Source organism: Salmo salar, unplaced genomic scaffold (assembly GCF_905237065.1).
Source record: "Salmo salar unplaced genomic scaffold, Ssal_v3.1, whole genome shotgun sequence".
NCBI lineage: Eukaryota > Metazoa > Chordata > Actinopteri > Salmoniformes > Salmonidae > Salmo > Salmo salar.
The window spans coordinates 67,682-87,127 of NW_025549834.1; the positions used below are offsets into that span (position 1 = coordinate 67,682).

The 19,446-nt window shown below is 37.9% G+C and overlaps 1 protein-coding gene and 15 non-coding genes across 16 annotated transcripts in view; all 16 read right to left on the minus strand.

Moving 5' to 3' along the window:
- Positions 1-9,336, minus strand: part of LOC106596433 (uncharacterized) — a 74,152-nt gene extending 64,816 nt beyond the window's left edge. Inside the window, exon 1 of the mRNA XM_045713543.1 lies at positions 8,304-9,336. Coding sequence (XP_045569499.1) covers positions 8,304-8,627 — 324 coding nt within the window. The 5' untranslated portion in view covers positions 8,628-9,336. The remainder of the gene's footprint in view (positions 1-8,303) is intronic.
- On the minus strand, positions 310-381 carry trnat-ugu (transfer RNA threonine (anticodon UGU)). The gene has a single exon. It is a non-coding gene; the product is annotated as a tRNA-Thr (tRNA).
- On the minus strand, positions 849-920 carry trnaa-cgc (transfer RNA alanine (anticodon CGC)). Its single transcript has one exon. It is a non-coding gene; the product is annotated as a tRNA-Ala (tRNA).
- On the minus strand, positions 2,059-2,130 carry trnat-ugu (transfer RNA threonine (anticodon UGU)). The gene has a single exon. It is a non-coding gene; the product is annotated as a tRNA-Thr (tRNA).
- Positions 2,598-2,669, minus strand: trnaa-ugc (transfer RNA alanine (anticodon UGC)). Its single transcript has one exon. It is a non-coding gene; the product is annotated as a tRNA-Ala (tRNA).
- A 27-nt stretch (positions 9,337-9,363) lies between the features above and the next one.
- trnav-aac (transfer RNA valine (anticodon AAC)) lies at positions 9,364-9,436 on the minus strand. Its single transcript has one exon. It is a non-coding gene; the product is annotated as a tRNA-Val (tRNA).
- Positions 9,437-9,996: 560 nt separating this feature from the next.
- On the minus strand, positions 9,997-10,069 carry trnav-uac (transfer RNA valine (anticodon UAC)). Its single transcript has one exon. It is a non-coding gene; the product is annotated as a tRNA-Val (tRNA).
- Positions 10,070-10,210: 141 nt separating this feature from the next.
- On the minus strand, positions 10,211-10,283 carry trnai-aau (transfer RNA isoleucine (anticodon AAU)). Its single transcript has one exon. It is a non-coding gene; the product is annotated as a tRNA-Ile (tRNA).
- Positions 10,284-10,630: 347 nt separating this feature from the next.
- trnav-cac (transfer RNA valine (anticodon CAC)) lies at positions 10,631-10,703 on the minus strand. The gene has a single exon. It is a non-coding gene; the product is annotated as a tRNA-Val (tRNA).
- Positions 10,704-11,050: 347 nt separating this feature from the next.
- trnav-aac (transfer RNA valine (anticodon AAC)) lies at positions 11,051-11,123 on the minus strand. The gene has a single exon. It is a non-coding gene; the product is annotated as a tRNA-Val (tRNA).
- A 560-nt stretch (positions 11,124-11,683) lies between these two features.
- Positions 11,684-11,756, minus strand: trnav-uac (transfer RNA valine (anticodon UAC)). Its single transcript has one exon. It is a non-coding gene; the product is annotated as a tRNA-Val (tRNA).
- A 141-nt stretch (positions 11,757-11,897) lies between these two features.
- trnai-aau (transfer RNA isoleucine (anticodon AAU)) lies at positions 11,898-11,970 on the minus strand. The gene has a single exon. It is a non-coding gene; the product is annotated as a tRNA-Ile (tRNA).
- Positions 11,971-12,317: 347 nt separating this feature from the next.
- Positions 12,318-12,390, minus strand: trnav-cac (transfer RNA valine (anticodon CAC)). Its single transcript has one exon. It is a non-coding gene; the product is annotated as a tRNA-Val (tRNA).
- Positions 12,391-12,737: 347 nt separating this feature from the next.
- trnav-aac (transfer RNA valine (anticodon AAC)) lies at positions 12,738-12,810 on the minus strand. Its single transcript has one exon. It is a non-coding gene; the product is annotated as a tRNA-Val (tRNA).
- Positions 12,811-13,370: 560 nt separating this feature from the next.
- trnav-uac (transfer RNA valine (anticodon UAC)) lies at positions 13,371-13,443 on the minus strand. The gene has a single exon. It is a non-coding gene; the product is annotated as a tRNA-Val (tRNA).
- A 141-nt stretch (positions 13,444-13,584) lies between these two features.
- On the minus strand, positions 13,585-13,657 carry trnai-aau (transfer RNA isoleucine (anticodon AAU)). Its single transcript has one exon. It is a non-coding gene; the product is annotated as a tRNA-Ile (tRNA).
- Between the last annotated feature and the right edge of the window lie 5,789 nt (positions 13,658-19,446).

Here is a 19,446-nt window from a genome sequence, read left to right on the forward strand (position 1 = left end):
TAAACGTCAAACAAGGATTGAACCCATGTGCTTCAGTTTACAGAAACAGATGATTTAGCATATCTATTTCCTTCTTAGAATGTCAACATTCTGGAAAGTGGGAGTTGTGCAAAACCTAATTTAACAACTAATTACACTCAACAGAGAAGTTGGGGATTAACGTTGGACCGCATTCATGTAAAGTACTGGCTCTACCATAGAGATTCATCCCCTTACTATAATAGCTGAGTTGCCATAATGATACAACTTGATTTTCTGCAAAGTCCTCCAATTAATGCACAGGTCCATGATATCAGATGTCTTTCATAAAGGCACAGAAGGGATTTGAACCCATGATCTTCGGTTTACAAGACCAACACCTTACCACTTGGCCACCATGCCACTCTACGTTCTGAATTATATCTCAACATTCAGGAAAGTAGTAGTTGTGTAAATGTGAATTTGGCACACAAATAAACTCAGTGGAGAATCTTGGGATTGAACCGAGGACCTCATCCATATTTTGCATGCACTCCCCCTCTGAGCTTCCATCCCATTTCATTTGCAGATAAAATGCAATATCAATACAATGTACTTTTTATATACACCACTCCATTGAAACTACAAGGAAATGATAGCAGCAATTCTTAAACCAGGTACAGACTGGGATCGAACCCATAAACTTCAGTTTTTGAAAATGACGCCATAAAAGATGGCAATCATGCCACTTCTGTTCTATAATTGTACGAACAGGGATTGAAGGAATGTTCTTCAGATTACAAAAACAAATTATTTAGCACGTCTCTGTTTCCTGCTTAGAATTACAACATTCTGTAAAGTAGGAGTTGGGTCAATGCAGTAATTTTAAATGGAGAAGCTGGGGATTGAACCCAGGACCTCATACATGCGAAGCATGCGCTCTACCACTGAGCTACATCCCCGTTCTGGGAAAGATTAAAAATGTTTCTTATTTTATTTTATTTCACCTTTATTTAACCAAGTAAGCTAGTGGAGAACAAGTTCTCATTGAGAACTGCAACCTGGCCAAGATAAAGCAAAGCAGTGCGACACAAACAACAACATAGAGTTACAAATGGAATAAACAAGCGTACAGTCAATAACACAATAGAAAAAAAGAAAGTCTATATTCAGTGTGTGCAAATGGCATGAGGAGGTAAGGTAATAAATAGGCCATGGTAGTGAGGTAATTACAATTTAGCAAATTAACACTGGAGTGACAGATGAGCAGATGATGATGTGCAAGTACAAATACTGGTGTGCAAAAGAGCAGAAAGTAAATAAAAACAATATGGGGATGAGGTAGGTAGATTGGGTGGGCTATTTACAGATGGCCTATGTACAGCTGCAGCGATCGGTTAGCTGCTCAGATAGCTGATTAAGAAGTTAGTGAGGGAAATATAAGTGTCCAGGTTCAGCGATTTTTGCAATTCGTTCCAGTCATTGGCAGCAGAGAACTGGAAGGAAAGGCAGCCAAAGGAGGTGTTGGCTTTGGGGATGACCAGTGAGATATATCTGCTGGAGCGAGTGCTACGGGTGGGTGTTTTTATCGTGACCAGTGAGTTGAGATAAGGCGGAGCTTTACCTAGCATAGACTTATAGATGACCTGGAGCCAGTGGGTCTGGTGACGAATAGGTAGCGAGGGCCAGCCGACTAGAGCATACAGGTCGCAGCGGTCATATCAATACAATTTACCTTTTCTTTACACTGTTCTAATGAAAGTACATTTCCATAATATCAGCTATCTTCCATAAACGTCAAACAAGGATTGAACCCATGTGCTTCAGTTTACAGAAACAGATGATTTAGCATATCTATTTCCTTCTTAGAATGTCAACATTCTGGAAAGTGGGAGTTGTGCAAAAGCTAATTTAACAACTAATTACACTCAACAGAGAAGTTGGGGATTAACGTTGGACCGCATTCATGTAAAGTACTGGCTCTACCATAGAGATTCATCCACTTACTATAATAGCTGTGCTGCAATATTGATACAACTTGATTTTCTGCAAAGTCCTCCAATTAATGCACAGGTCCATGACATCAGATGTCTTTCATAAAGGCACAGAAGGGATTTGAACCCATAATCTTCGGTTTACAAGACCAACACCTTACCACTTGGCCACCATGCCACTCTACACTCTGAATTATATATCAACATTCAGGAAAGTAGTAGTTGTGTAAATGTGAATTTGGCACACAAATAAACTCAGTGGAGAATCTTGGGATTGAACCGAGGACCTCATACATATTTTGCATGCACTCCCCCTCTGAGCTTCCATCCCATTTCATTTGCAGATAAAATGCAATATCAATACAATGTACTTTTTATATACACCACTCCATTGAAACTACAAGGAAATGATAGCAGCAATTCTTAAACCAGGTACAGACTGGGATCGAACCCATGAACTTCAGTTTTTGAAAATGACGCCATAAAAGATGGCAATCATGCCACTTCTGTTCTATAATTGTACGAACAGGGATTGAAGGGATGTTCTTCAGATTACAAAACCAAATTATTTAGCACGTCTCTGTTTCCTGCTTAGAATTACAACATTCTGTAAAGTAGGAGTTGGGTCAATGCAATAATTTTAAATGGAGATGCTGGGGATTGAACCCAGGACCTCATACATGCAAAGCATGCGCTCTACCACTGAGCTACATCCCCGTTCTGGGAAAGATAAAAATGTTTCTTATTTTATTTTATTTCACCTTTATTTAACCAGGTAAGCTAGTGGAGAACAAGTTCTCATTGAGAACTGCAACCTGGCCAAGATAAAGCAAAGCAGTGCGACACAAACAACAACATAGAGTTACAAATGGAATAAACAAGCGTACAGTCAATAACACAATAGAAAAAAAGAAAGTCTATATTCAGTGTGTGCAAATGGCATGAGGAGGTAAGGTAATAAATAGGCCATGGTAGTGAGGTAATTACAATTTAGCAAATTAACACTGGAGTGACAGATGAGCAGATGATGATGTGCAAGTACAAATACTGGTGTGCAAAAGAGCAGAAAGTAAATAAAAACAATATGGGGATGAGGTAGGTAGATTGGGTGGGCTATTTACAGATGGCCTATGTACAGCTGCAGCGATCGGTTAGCTGCTCAGATAGCTGATGTTTAAAGTTAGTGAGGGAAATATAAATATAAGATATTCATGGCACGTATTCGAATTTCCAAAATAATGCATTTATGAAAATAACTATTCTCTGTTTAAAGTAGAGTACCTACTGCATGTGTCAAAGAGCACTGTTTCCTCCCGGTTTCAAACCGAAGACCTTTCGTGTGTAAAGCGAACGTGATAACCACTACACTACAGAAACTGCTGCTTCAATTAGCTGCAAGGAGTAAACCGAATTTTACAGATATTCATGGCACGTATTCGAATTTCCAAAATACAGAATTCATGAAAATAACAATTCTTTGTTGAAAGTACAGTACCTACTGCACGTGTCAAAGAGCTCTGTTTCCGCCCGGTTTCGAACCGATGACCTTTCGCGTGTTAAGCGAACGTGATTATTTTTTTTTGGTTTTTTTTTTTTATTATCAAAAATGTTTGTTTACAATATTTACAGTACAATCTACTGTTTACAGTACAATCCACAGAGAACAATACAGAAGACACTAGACTAACAGAGGCAGGTGAACAATTCACCCCCTATCAAATTAAACAAAGAAAATATCAAAACAGTGCTTTCAAAAATTATAAGTGATACCTCCACTCTCCTCTCGTGAAATTAACCCACTACCTTCAACAAAAGACTCATCAAAATGTTCCATCCCATAATTAAACAACATATCTATGTGTTTACTGAACAGTGCTATAAAGATACTCCACACCTGAACCCTCTTTCTGTCAAAAGAAACATAATTCCTCCTACAAAAAATAGCATACCTCACAAAACTCAAAACCATATTCAACAAACACACATTAGCACCCTCACATTTACCAGACACTCCAAATAACAAAAGTTCCTCCCACGCATACTTTTTCACGAAATCTCCCCCCAGTTTCTACATAACATTTCCTTAACTTTACAAAAAAATATTTTAAATCCTCACATTCTATAAACAAATGCATAAGAGTTTCCGGGAAACGTCCACATACGTCGCATTCCCTTTCTATCTCACAATTAATTTTCTTTAGCACCACCTTTGTAAATATTCTATTATGTCTTAGTTTGAAATCATTATTTTCACACTCCTTACTATTATATTTTACATTTAAATTTCCCCATATCTTTTTTTCATCCAATTCCGGAAAAACTACTTTCCAAAATTTCTCAGCAGCCGGCCTTCTACACACTTTTCCTACCATTATTCTATACAATCTTTTCACTGGTATACTAGATAAATGTACTTTCTTCTTACTGCTACCAATGAACAAATTAGGAAATACAAATAAATCTTCTCTTTCAACTTCACTATTTATTAAATCAACCCATGCTCTTGGTATACTATTCTTTATCTTGTCATACATATTATTCACTGTTCCCCTTCCCACCTCTTCATCCCATTCATTGATTATGTCAAAAATAGCTTCCCCAGGTAAAAACCCTGGAATTACCTCATATGTATAATCTTTTATTTGCCGTAGACCTGCACTCATAAATACTTTATTATACAAAACTTTTTCTTTGTTCTTGATTTTCTCATTCAGAAATATAGGTTGATTCATAATCAGGTCAATATGTCCACATTCATAATATACATTAGGCAACAACTCTGCCCATGCATTTAGCACCTCTTTATAAAAATCTGGTACCTTTTCAAACATTGCCCTTTTAAGCCCCATCAATAAACCATTATCCTCACAACCACCACTCTCCTCTAAGTAGACTCTAAAGAAGTGTTTCCAGCCATAATCTTCACTGTCATACAAATATTTCTTTACTGTTTTTATCCTAATAGCTTTTCTTTTGACACCTAAATCTACAAGTTTTAAACCTCCATCCACATAGTCAGCAATCAATGTTTTCTGAGATATTCTCACTCCTTTACCATCCCATATAAAATTTGACACCACATTATTCAATTCATTTAGGACCCACTCCGGCATGTCCAGGACTCCCAAAACATACACAAATTTGGATAATACCAAAGCATTTGCAACAATTACTTTCCCTTGTAACTTTAGTTTTCTATTTTTCCAGAAATTCAACGTTAGCTTGACTTTATTAAGGATCCCAGTCCAAGTTATATCTTTTGCCTCTTTCTCCTTTACACCAATGTTTACTCCCAGCACTTTAATAAAATCCTTTGCGCTCTTGAATGGAATCTCACACCCGTTTACATTGATATCCCCAACAAACATTATTTCAGTCTTCTCTATATTAACTTTAGCACCCGATGCCTTGCCATATATATCTATGATCCCCATAATGCTTCCAATACTTTCTATATCCTTCACAGTACAAGTAGTGTCATCAGCGTACTGATGTACAACACTGACACCACCACCTGGGATTCCAACACCCCTTACTTCTTTATTACTATTTATCAATGTAGCTAACGGTTCTGTAGAAACACTGTACAGCAGAGCTGACAAAGGACAGCCCTGCCTTACTGACCTCTCCACAGGGAAAGTATCTGTTAACACTCCGTTACATTTAACACAACTTTTAGCCCCACTATACAACAGGTTGATCCAAGATACAAACTTTGGCCCAAACCCAAACCTCTCCAAAGTCTGTAATAAAAAGCTGTGCTCCACTCTATCGAAAGCTTTGTTAAAGTCCAAACTTAAAACTATACCACCTTCATTTTTCATTTGATTAACAACATCCCTAATTGTACAAATTACATCTGAAATATCTCTTCCAGGTATGCCGTAGGCTTGTGTTGATTCAATAATACTCCCAATCACCTTTTTCATCCTATTCGCTAACACTTTAGTCAGTATCTTATAATCCGAATTTAGAAGGCTAATAGGCCTATAATTTTCTAACTTTAATCTACTGCCCCTATTTTTGAATAAGATCGTTAACATTCCAGTTGACATAGACTCAGGGATTTCCTTATTCTCTTCCATATAATGAAACACCCTCACTAAAATGGGTGCCAAAATATCTACAAAGACTTTATAGAACTCATTTGTTAAACCATCCAAACCCGGACTTTTATTACCTTGCGTGCTAACAATTGCTTCCTTGATTTCCATAATCGAAATCTCTTCATCACACATCATTCTATCTGCCTGCGATACTTTGGCACTAATTGTATCCAACACTTTTACAACACACACTTTATCTACATCATTCTTTTTGTAAAGATTTCTGTAAAAGGTTTCAACTGTCTCTAAGATCCCAACAAAATCGTTTACCTTTACACCTCTTTCATCTTCCAACTCTACAATGTAACTCTTAGTTTGTTTTCTTTTTCCAGACCCAAAAAAAGGATGTACATTTCTCTCCCTCCAAAGCGTACTGTGCCCTGCTCCTAACAATAGCACCCAAACATTTATTTTTTCATAACGACCCAGCTCTGCATGGATTTTCAAATAATTCACAACATCATAGTCTGGATCCGTATCAGCCTTTTCAAGTTCATGCAACATCCTATTCCTAAGCATTATTTCTTTCTGCTTATCTAAACGGTTATGATTTTTTGCGTACCTAATACTCCTATTTTTTACTTTTACTTTCACTTCCTCCCACCATAAACACACATTCTCTTTTAACAGTACATTAGACATTTCATCATTAATACATTCAACAATTTCATTTCTATATCCTTCCTCCTTTAACAGACTGGCATTTAAACACCAGACACCTCCCCCTCTCCTCTCCACACCAAAACCCATTTGAAATGACATTACTGCATGATCACTATATGCTGTAAAGGTATATGACACCTTCTTAACATTCTGCACCAATTCTTGTTTTGCTAGACATAAATCAATTCTGCTTTGTTTTAATTCCTTTAGAACCACCTGCCTTCTAGAGAATACTCTTCTGTTTGGATTTTCAGCCCTCCATATATCTACTAGATTCTCCTCATTCATAAGTTTCCATAATGCATTTCTAGAAGAGTCATATCTGAATTTAGCACAACTAGAGGCATCCATTCTACTACACCTCACATTAAAATCTCCTATCAGTATACAGTTTTCTGAGCACAGTGTTTTTAATTTGTGAAACATTTCTCTCCTTTCAGATTCAATGTTTGAAGCATAAACATTAATTAAACGAAAAACTACATTTTGAACTTCAAATTCAATTACAATAAGTCTGCCATCATTGTCAGCATATATTTCTTTTACATTTTGCACCACATCATTTTTTATCAAAATAGCCACACCACATGTTTTATCCCCTCCATGACTACAAAAAATTAAATCTGACCATTTACTCTTAATCTCCTGCATTTTGGAGTCTGTCCAATTGGTCTCTTGAAAACACAACATGTCTGCCTTAACAGACACTAATACCTGCTCAAATTTGCTCATGTTTCTCAAACTGTTACCATTTAGGGATGCGACTGTAATCATTATGAATGTGTGCAGAAGTATAATCAGAGCCAAACAAGTCCTTAAAAATCCTACTTTTTCTTTTTTCCAAAACCCATCATCTCCCTGGTTTTCGACAATGACCTCTTATTTTTTACAAACAACTGAAGATCCTCACTATCTATTTCATCATCCGTCTCTTTATTTGGATTTTTGGGGGAGCGGCGGGGAAGCCTTTTGAAAAGTGCGCTTTAACAGTGCCCGTGACTTCAGTGGACCCAGCCCACTCTTTGGTGTAATTTTTACACAGGCTTAAAGCTGGCTCAGGCACCTGAGAAGCACCTTGCACCATCTCTACCTGTGTATGTCTTTCACCCATCATGTGCTGCTGTTCCACCTTGTCAGCAGCAGAGACTAAAACGGCGTCTCGTGCTTTGCCAGGAGACATTACAGGCTCTTCAAGCTTATCTGCCACTGTCTCTGGAGTCACACTCTCCATGTCACTCTCATCCTCCCTCTCCATAGGCACACTCCCCTCTTCCTCAGACGTGAGGTCCATTGTTTGCAAAAGTAAGTGATTTTCTCCCTTATTACAGCTACATCTAACTTTAGGTCTGTCACACATTTTGCACACATTTCCTATGTTCCGACATTCTCTGGCATAATGCCCTTGTTCACTACATTTGTGGCATGTGAATTCCGGACATTCCTTAAGTATGTGCCCCGGCTGAATACATAATCTACATACCTTCACTTGATTGTCGTGGATTACACGAAAATATTCAAATCCCTCGACAGTGTTAAATTTTGTAGAATATGGCAAGGATTGCACATTGTCTGTAAACTTTACCTTGCAAAATCTTGTCCCATCTACAATGTCCGTTCCTGGCCACATCCTCCTCTTGATTGGCGTGGTCGCCTTCACCTTCCAGCCTTTTAGTTTCTCTTCTATCTCCTCATCCGTAATGTATGCGGGCAAGTTCAAAAAGGACACCACCAGCTCATCGTTCCCTAGTTCTTTAGCCATGATTTGACAGTTCTTTATCTTTAGCCCGTCTATTAGTCTTTCTTTTCCATTTACATGAGACATTGTTACTTCGTACTTATTCCCGTCTTTCATTCGACATCCCAGTATTGTTCCGCAAACTTCCTTTATTCCTCTCAGCAATTCCATCGTTGTTATTTTCCCTTCTCCACTTATTTCCACGTTCACCGTCAGTTCCTTCTCATATGTTCTTTTTTCAGTTCTTCGTTTAACATTCTGATTTCACTGTTGTCCTTTCTCGTCGTCGTTTGTATTCTTGATGTCGAAGCCATGTTGTCCGTCCGGTTATTTTAAGCAATATCCCCCAAACAGCTCACGCTGATGGGGGACAATAGCAAAAACGTTTCACAGAAACTTCACTACAGTCACTCACAAACTTTCAAACTTATAAGTCAACTAGACCTCCAAAAAAAACGATATTCTCTCTCAAGCACTCAGACGCCTGCTTCTCTTCCACTTCCTGAAACTCCAAAAAGGGGCGTGTGAAGCGAACGTGATAACCACTACACCACAGAAACTACTGCTACAATTAGCTGCAAGGAGTAAACCGAATTTTAAAAATATTCATGGCACGTATTCGAATTTCCAAAATAAGGGATTAATGAAATTCTTTGTTAACACTATGGTACTTCTTGAATGTGTCGATGAGCGTTGTTTCCGCCTGGTTTCGAACCAGTGACCTTTCGCGTGTGAACAAACGTGATAACCACTACACTACAGAAAATGCTGCTACATTTACCTGCGAGGAGTAAACCGAATTTTACAGATATTCATGGCACGTATTCGAATTTCCAAAATACAGAATTCATGAAAATAACAATTCTTTGTTGAAAGTACAGTACCTACTGCACGTGTCAAAGAGCTCTGTTTCCGCCCGGTTTCGAACCGAGGACCTTTCGCGTGTTAAGCGAACGTGATAACCGCTACACTACAGAAACTGCTTCAACAATTATCTGCAAGGAGTAAACCGAATTTTACAGATATTCATGGCACGTGTTCAAATTTCCAAAATTAGGCATTTATGAAAATAACTATTCTCTGTTAATAGTACAGTACCTACTGCACATGTCAAAGAGCACTGTTTCCTCCCGGTTTCAAACTGAGGACCTTTCACGTGTAAAGCGAACGTGATAACCACTACACTACAGAAACTGCTGCTACATTTAGCTGCAAGGAGTAAACCGAATTTTACAGATATTCATGGCACGTATTCGAATTTCCAAAATACAGAATTTATGAAAATAACAATTCTTTGTTGAAAGTACAGTACCTACTGCTCTTGTCAAAGAGCTCTGTTTCCGCCCGGTTAAAAACCGAGGACCTTTCGCGTGTTAAGCGAACGTGATAACCGCTACACTACAGAAACTGCTTCAACAATTATCTGCAAGGAGTAAACCGAATTTTACAGATATTCATGGCACGTGTTGAAATTTCCAAATTTAGGCATTTATGAAAATAACTATTCTCTTTTAAAAGTACTGTACGTGTCAAAGAGCACTGTTTCCGCCCGGTTTCGAACCGAGGACCTTTCGCGTGTAAAGCGAACGTGATAACCACTACACTACAGAAACTGCTGCTTGATTTTCCTGCTAGAAGTAAACCGAATTTTACAGATATTCAGGGCACGTATTCGAATTTCCAAAATACAGAATTTATGAAAATAACAACTCTTTGTTGAAAGTACAGTACCTACTGCACGTGTCAAAGAGCTCTGTTTCCGCCCGGGTTCGAACCGAGGACCTTTCGCGTATTAAGCAAACGTGATAACCACTACACTAGAGAATCTTCTTCAACAATTATCTGCAAGGAGTAAACCGAATTTTACAGATATTCATGGCACGTGTTCAAATTTCCAAAATTAGGAATTTATGAAAATAACTATTGTCTGTTAATAGTACAGTACCTACTGCACATGTCAAAGAGCAGTGTTTCCGCCCGGTTTCAAACTGAGGACCTTTCACGTGTAAAGCTAACGTGATAACCACTACACTACAGAAACTGCTGCTTGATTTTTCTGCAAGGAGTAAACCGAATTTTAAAAATATTCATGGCACGTATTGGAATTTCCAAAATAAAGAATTCATGAAATTTTCTGTTACCACTATGGTACTACAGAATGTGTCAATGAGCGTTGTTTCCGCCCGGTTTCGAAGCAGGGACATTTCGCGTGTGAAGCGAACGTGATAACCACTACACCACAGAAACTACTGCTACAATTAGCTGCAAGGAGTAAACCGAATTTTAAAAATATTCATGGCACGTATTCGAATTTCCAAAATAAGGGATTAATGAAATTCTTTGTTAACACTATGGTACTTCTTGAATGTGTCGATGAGCGTTGTTTCCGCCTGGTTTCGAACCAGTGACCTTTCGCGTGTGAACAAACGTGATAACCACTACACTACAGAAAATGCTGCTACATTTACCTGCGAGGAGTAAACCGAATTTTACAGATATTCATGGCACGTATTCGAATTTCCAAAATACAGAATTCATGAAAATAACAATTCTTTGTTGAAAGTACAGTACCTACTGCACGTGTCAAAGAGCTCTGTTTCCGCCCGGTTTCGAACCGAGGACCTTTCGCGTGTTAAGCGAACGTGATAACCGCTACACTACAGAAACTGCTTCAACAATTATCTGCAAGGAGTAAACCGAATTTTACAGATATTCATGGCACGTGTTCAAATTTCCAAAATTAGGCATTTATGAAAATAACTATTCTCTGTTAATAGTACAGTACCTACTGCACATGTCAAAGAGCACTGTTTCCTCCCGGTTTCAAACTGAGGACCTTTCACGTGTAAAGCGAACGTGATAACCACTACACTACAGAAACTGCTGCTACATTTAGCTGCAAGGAGTAAACCGAATTTTACAGATATTCATGGCACGTATTCGAATTTCCAAAATACAGAATTTATGAAAATAACAATTCTTTGTTGAAAGTACAGTACCTACTGCTCTTGTCAAAGAGCTCTGTTTCCGCCCGGTTAAAAACCGAGGACCTTTCGCGTGTTAAGCGAACGTGATAACCGCTACACTACAGAAACTGCTTCAACAATTATCTGCAAGGAGTAAACCGAATTTTACAGATATTCATGGCACGTGTTGAAATTTCCAAATTTAGGCATTTATGAAAATAACTATTCTCTTTTAAAAGTACTGTACGTGTCAAAGAGCACTGTTTCCGCCCGGTTTCGAACCGAGGACCTTTCGCGTGTAAAGCGAACGTGATAACCACTACACTACAGAAACTGCTGCTTGATTTTCCTGCTAGAAGTAAACCGAATTTTACAGATATTCAGGGCACGTATTCGAATTTCCAAAATGCAGAATTTATGAAAATAACAACTCTTTGTTGAAAGTACAGTACCTACTGCACGTGTCAAAGAGCTCTGTTTCCGCCCGGGTTCGAACCGAGGACCTTTCGCGTATTAAGCAAACGTGATAACCACTACACTACAGAATCTTCTTCAACAATTATCTGCAAGGAGTAAACCGAATTTTACAGATATTCATGGCACGTGTTCAAATTTCCAAAATTAGGAATTTATGAAAATAACTATTGTCTGTTAATAGTACAGTACCTACTGCACATGTCAAAGAGCAGTGTTTCCTCCCGGTTTCAAACTGAGGACCTTTCACGTGTAAAGCTAACGTGATAACCACTACACTACAGAAACTGCTGCTTGATTTTTCTGCAAGGAGTAAACCGAATTTTAAAAATATTCATGGCACGTATTGGAATTTCCAAAATAAAGAATTCATGAAATTTTCTGTTACCACTATGGTACTACAGAATGTGTCAATGAGCGTTGTTTCCGCCCAGTTTCGAACCAGGGACATTTCGCGTGTGAAGCGAACGTGATAACCACTACACCACAGAAACTACTGCTACAATTAGCTGCAAGGAGTAAACCGAATTTTAAAAATATTCATGGCACGTATTCGAATTTCCAAAATAAGGGATTAATGAAATTCTTTGTTAACACTATGGTACTTCTTGAATGTGTCGATGAGCGTTGTTTCCGCCTGGTTTCGAACCAGTGACCTTTCGCGTGTGAACAAACGTGATAACCACTACACTACAGAAAATGCTGCTACATTTACCTGCGAGGAGTAAACCGAATTTTACAGATATTCATGGCACGTATTCGAATTTCCAAAATACAGAATTCATGAAAATAACAATTCTTTGTTGAAAGTACAGTACCTACTGCACGTGTCAAAGAGCTCTGTTTCCGCCCGGTTTCGAACCGAGGACCTTTCGCGTGTTAAGCGAACGTGATAACCACTACACTACAGAAACTGCTTCAACAATTATCTGCAAGGAGTAAACCGAATTTTACAGATATTCATGGCACGTGTTCAAATTTCCAAAATTAGGAATTTATGAAAATAACTATTCTCTGTTAATAGTACAGTACCTACTGCACATGTCAAAGAGCACTGTTTCCTCCCGGTTTCAAACTGAGGACCTTTCACGTGTAAAGCGAACGTGATAACCACTACACTACAGAAACTGCTGCTACATTTAGCTGCAAGGAGTAAACCGAATTTTACAGATATTCATGGCACGTATTCGAATTTCCAAAATACAGAATTTATGAAAATAACAATTCTTTGTTGAAAGTACAGTACCTACTGCTCTTGTCAAAGAGCTCTGTTTCCGCCCGGTTAAAAACCGAGGACCTTTCGCGTGTTAAGCGAACGTGATAACCGCTACACTACAGAAACTGCTTCAACAATTATCTGCAAGGAGTAAACCGAATTTTACAGATATTCATGGCACGTGTTGAAATTTCCAAATTTAGGCATTTATGAAAATAACTATTCTCTTTTAAAAGTACTGTACGTGTCAAAGAGCACTGTTTCCGCCCGGTTTCGAACCGAGGACCTTTCGCGTGTAAAGCGAACGTGATAACCACTACACTACAGAAACTGCGGCTTGATTTTCCTGCTAGAAGTAAACCGAATTTTACAGATATTCAGGGCACGTATTCGAATTTCCAAAATACAGAATTTATGAAAATAACAACTCTTTGTTGAAAGTACAGTACCTACTGCACGTGTGAAAGAGCTCTGTTTCCGCCCGGGTTCGAACCGAGGACCTTTCGCGTATTAAGCAAACGTGATAACCACTACACTACAGAATCTTCTTCAACAATTATCTGCAAGGAGTAAACCGAATTTTACAGATATTCATGGCACGTGTTAAAATTTCCAAAATTAGGAATTTATGAAAATAACTATTGTCTGTTAATAGTACAGTACCTACTGCACATGTCAAAGAGCAGTGTTTCCTCCCGGTTTCAAACTGAGGACCTTTCACGTGTAAAGCTAACGTGATAACCACTACACTACAGAAACTGCTGCTACATTTAGCTGCAAGGAGTAAACCGAATTTTACAGATATTCATGGCACGTATTCGAATTTCCAAAATACAGAATTTATGAAAATAACAATTCTTTGTTGAAAGTACAGTACCTACTGCTCTGTCAAAGAGCGCTGTTTCCGCCCGGTTAAAAACCGAGGACCTTTCGCGTGTTAAGCGAACGTGATAACCGCTACACTACAGAAACTGCTTCAACAATTATCTGCAATGAGTAAACCGAATTTTACAGATATTCATGGCACGTGTTGAAATTTCCAAATTTAGGCATTTATGAAAATAACTATTCTCTTTTAAAAGTACTGTACGTGTCAAAGAGCACTGTTTCCGCCCGGTTTCGAACCGAGGACCTTTCGCGTGTAAAGCGAACGTGATTTTTTTTTTTTTTTTTTATTATCAAAAATGTTTTTTTTTACAATATTTACAGTACAATCTACTGTTTACAGTACAATCCACAGAGAACAATACAGAAGACACTAGACTAACAGAGGCAGGTGAACAATTCACCCCCTATCAAATTATCAACAAAGAAAATATCAAAACAGTGCTTTCAAAAATTATAAGTGATACCTCCACTCTCCTCTCGTGAAATTAACCCACTCCCTTCAACAAAAGACTCATCAAAATGTTCCATCCCATAATTAAACAACATATCTATGTGTTTACTGAACAGTGCTATAAAGATACTCCACACCTGAACCCTCTTTCTGTCAAAAGAAACATAATTCCTCCTACAAAAAATAGCATACCTCACAAAACTCAAAACCATATTCAACAAACACACATTAGCACCCTCACATTTACCAGACACTCCAAATAACAAAAGTTCCTCCCACGCATACTTTTTCACGAAATCTCCCCCCAGTTTCTACATAACATTTCCTTAACTTTACAAAAAAATATTTTAAATCCTCACATTCTATAAACAAATGCATAAGAGTTTCCGGGAAACGTCCACATACGTCGCATTCCCTTTCTATCTCACAATTAATTTTCTTTAGCACCACCTTTGTAAATATTCTATTATGTCTTAGTTTGAAATCATTATTTTCACACTCCTTACTATTATATTTTACATTTAAATTTCCCCATATCTTTTTTTCATCCAATTCCGGAAAAACTACTTTCCAAAATTTCTCAGCAGCCGGCCTTCTACACACTTTTCCTACCATTATTCTATACAATCTTTTCACTGGTATACTAGATAAATGTACTTTCTTCTTACTGCTACCAATGAACAAATTAGGAAATACAAATAAATCTTCTCTTTCAACTTCACTATTTATTAAATCAACCCATGCTCTTGGTATACTATTCTTTATCTTGTCATACATATTATTCACTGTTCCCCTTCCCACCTCTTCATCCCATTCATTGATTATGTCAAAATAGCTTCCCCAGGTAAAAACCCTGGAATTACCTCATATGTATAATCTTTTATTTGCCGTAGACCTGCACTCATAAATACTTTATTATACAAAACTTTTTCTTTGTTCTTGATTTTCTCATTCAGAAATATAGGTTGATTCATAATCAGGTCAATATGTCCACATTCATAATATACATTAGGCAACAACTCTGCCCATGCATTTAGCACCTCTTTATAAAAATCTGGTACCTTTTCAAACATTGCCCTTTTAAGCCCCATCAATAAACCATTATCCTCACAACCACCACTCTCCTCTAAGTAGACTCTAAAGAAGTGTTTCCAGCCATAATCTTCACTGTCATACAAATATTTCTTTACTGTTTTTATCCTAATAGCTTTTCTTTTGACATCTAAATCTACAAGTTTTAAACCTCCATCCACATAGTCAGCAATCAATGTTTTCTGAGATATTCTCACTCCTTTACCATCCCAAATAAAATTTGACACCACATTATTCAATTCATTTAGGACCCACTCCGGCATGTCCAGGACTCCCAAAACATACACAAATTTGGATAATACCAAAGCATTTGCAACAATTACTTTCCCTTGTAACTTTAGTTTTCTATTTTTCCAGAAATTCAACGTTAGCTTGACTTTATTAAGGATCCCAGTCCAAGTTATATCTTTTGCCTCTTTCTCCTTTACACCAATGTTTACTCCCAGCACTTTAATAAAATCCTTTGCGCTCTTGAATGGAATCTCACACCCGTTTACATTGATATCCCCAACAAACATTATTTCAGTCTTCTCTATATTAACTTTAGCACCCGATGCCTTGCCATATATATCTATGATCCCCATAATGCTTCCAATACTTTCTATATCCTTCACAGTACAAGTAGTGTCATCAGCGTACTGATGTACAACACTGACACCACCACCTGGGATTCCAACACCCCTTACTTCTTTATTACTATTTATCAATGTAGCTAACGGTTCTGTAGAAACACTGTACAGCAGAGCTGACAAAGGACAGCCCTGCCTTACTGACCTCTCCACAGGGAAAGTATCTGTTAACACTCCGTTACATTTAACACAACTTTTAGCCCCACTATACAACAGGTTGATCCAAGATACAAACTTTGGCCCAAACCCAAACCTCTCCAAAGTCTGTAATAAAAAGCTGTGCTCCACTCTATCGAAAGCTTTGTTAAAGTCCAAACTTAAAACTATACCACCTTCATTTTTCATTTGATTAACAACATCCCTAATTGTACAAATTACATCTGCAATATCTCTTCCAGGTATGCCGTAGGCTTGTGTTGATTCAATAATACTCCCAATCACCTTTTTCATCCTATTCGCTAACACTTTAGTCAGTATCTTATAATCCGAATTTAGAAGGCTAATAGGCCTATAATTTTCTAACTTTAATCTACTGCCCCTATTTTTGAATAAGATCGTTAACATTCCAGTTGACATAGACTCAGGGATTTCCTTATTCTCTTCCATATAATGAAACACCCTCACTAAAATGGGTGCCAAAATATCTACAAAGACTTTATAGAACTCATTTGTTAAACCATCCAAACCCGGACTTTTATTACCTTGCGTGCTAACAATTGCTTCCTTGATTTCCATAATCGAAATCTCTTCATCACACATCATTCTATCTGCCTGCGATACTTTGGCACTAATTGTATCCAACACTTTTACAACACACACTTTATCTACATCATTCTTTTTGTAAAGATTTCTGTAAAAGGTTTCAACTGTCTCTAAGATCCCAACAAAATCGTTTACCTTTACACCTCTTTCATCTTCCAACTCTACAATGTAACTCTTAGTTTGTTTTCTTTTTTCCAGACCCAAAAAAAAGGATGTACATTTCTCTCCCTCCAAAGCGTACTGTGCCCTGCTCCTAACAATAGCACCCAAACATTTATTTTTTTCATAACGACCCAGCTCTGCATGGATTTTCAAATAATTCACAACATCATAGTCTGGATCCGTATCAGCCTTTTCAAGTTCATGCAACATCCTATTCCTAAGCATTATTTCTTTCTGCTTATCTAAACGGTTATGATTTTTTGCGTACCTAATACTCCTATTTTTTACTTTTACTTTCACTTCCTCCCACCATAAACACACATTCTCTTTTAACAGTACATTAGACATTTCATCATTAATACATTCAACAATTTCATTTCTATATCCTTCCTCCTTTAACAGACTGGCATTTAAACACCAGACACCTCCCCCTCTCCTCTCCACACCAAAACCCATTTGAAATGACATTACTGCATGATCACTATATGCTGTAAAGGTATATGACACCTTCTTAACATTCTGCACCAATTCTTGTTTTGCTAGACATAAATCAATTCTGCTTTGTTTTAATTCCTTTAGAACCACCTGCCTTCTAGAGAATACTCTTCTGTTTGGATTTTCAGCCCTCCATATATCTACTAGATTCTCCTCATTCATAAGTTTCCATAATGCATTTCTAGAAGAGTCATATCTGAATTTAGCACAACTAGAGGCATCCATTCTACTACACCTCACATTAAAATCTCCTATCAGTATACAGTTTTCTGAGCACAGTGTTTTTAATTTGTGAAACATTTCTCTCCTTTCAGATTCAATGTTTGAAGCATAAACATTAATTAAACGAAAAACTACATTTTGAACTTCAAATTCAATTACAATAAGTCTGCCATCATTGTCAGCATATATTTCTTTTACATTTTGCACCACATCATTTTTTATCAAAATAGCCACACCACATGTTTTATCCCCTCCATGACTACAAAAAATTAAATCTGACCATTTACTCTTAATCTCCTGCATTTTGGAGTCTGTCCAATTGGTCTCTTGAAAACACAACATGTCTGCCTTAACAGACACTAATACCTGCTCAAATTTGCTCATGTTTCTCAAACTGTTACCATTTAGGGATGCGACTGTAATCATTATGAATGTGTGCAGAAGTATAATCAGAGCCAAACAAGTCCTTAAAAATCCTACTTTTTCTTTTTCCAAAACCCATCATCTCCCTGGTTTTCGACAATGACCTCTTATTTTTACAAACAACTGAAGATCCTCACTATCTATTTCATCATCCGTCTCTTTATTTGGATTTTTGGGGGATCGGCGGGGAAGCCTTTTGAAAAGTGCGCTTTAACAGTGCCCGTGACTTCAGTGGACCCAGCCCACTCTTTGGTGTAATTTTTACACAGGCTTAAAGCTGGCTCAGGCACCTGAGAAGCACCTTGCACCATCTCTACCTGTGTATGTCTTTCACCCATCATGTGCTGCTGTTCCACCTTGTCAGCAGCAGAGACTAAAACGGAGTCTCGTGCTTTGCCAGGAGACATTACAGGCTCTTCAAGCTTATCTGCCACTGTCTCTGGAGTCACACTCTCCATGTCACTCTCATCCTCCCTCTCCATAGGCACACTCCCCTCTTCCTCAGACGTGAGGTCCATTGTTTGCAAAAGTAAGTGATTTTCTCCCTTATTACAGCTACATCTAACTTTAGGTCTGTCACACATTTTGCACACATTTCCTATGTTCCGACATTCTCTGGCATAATGCCCTTGTTCACTACATTTGTGGCATGTGAATTCCGGACATTCCTTAAGTATGTGCCCCGGCTGAATACATAATCTACATACCTTCACTTGATTGTCGTGGATTACACGAAAATATTCAAATCCCTCGACAGTGTTAAATTTAGTAGAATATGGCAAGGATTGCACATTGTCTGTAAACTTTACCTTGCAAAATCTTGTCCCATCTACAATGTCCGTTCCTGGCCACATCCTCCTCTTGATTGGCGTGGTCGCCTTCACCTTCCAGCCTTTTAGTTTCTCTTCTATCTCCTCATCCGTAATGTATGCGGGCAAGTTCAAAAAGGACACCACCAGCTCATCGTTCCCTAGTTCTTTAGCCATGATTTGACAGTTCTTTATCTTTAGCCCGTCTATTAGTCTTTCTTTTCCATTTACATGAGACATTGTTACTTCATACTTATTCCCGTCTTTCATTCGACATCCCAGTATTGTTCCGCAAACTTCCTTTATTCCTCTCAGCAATTCCATCGTTGTTATTTTCCCTTCTCCACTTATTTCCACGTTCACCGTCAGTTCCTTCTCATATGTTCTTTTTTTCAGTTCTT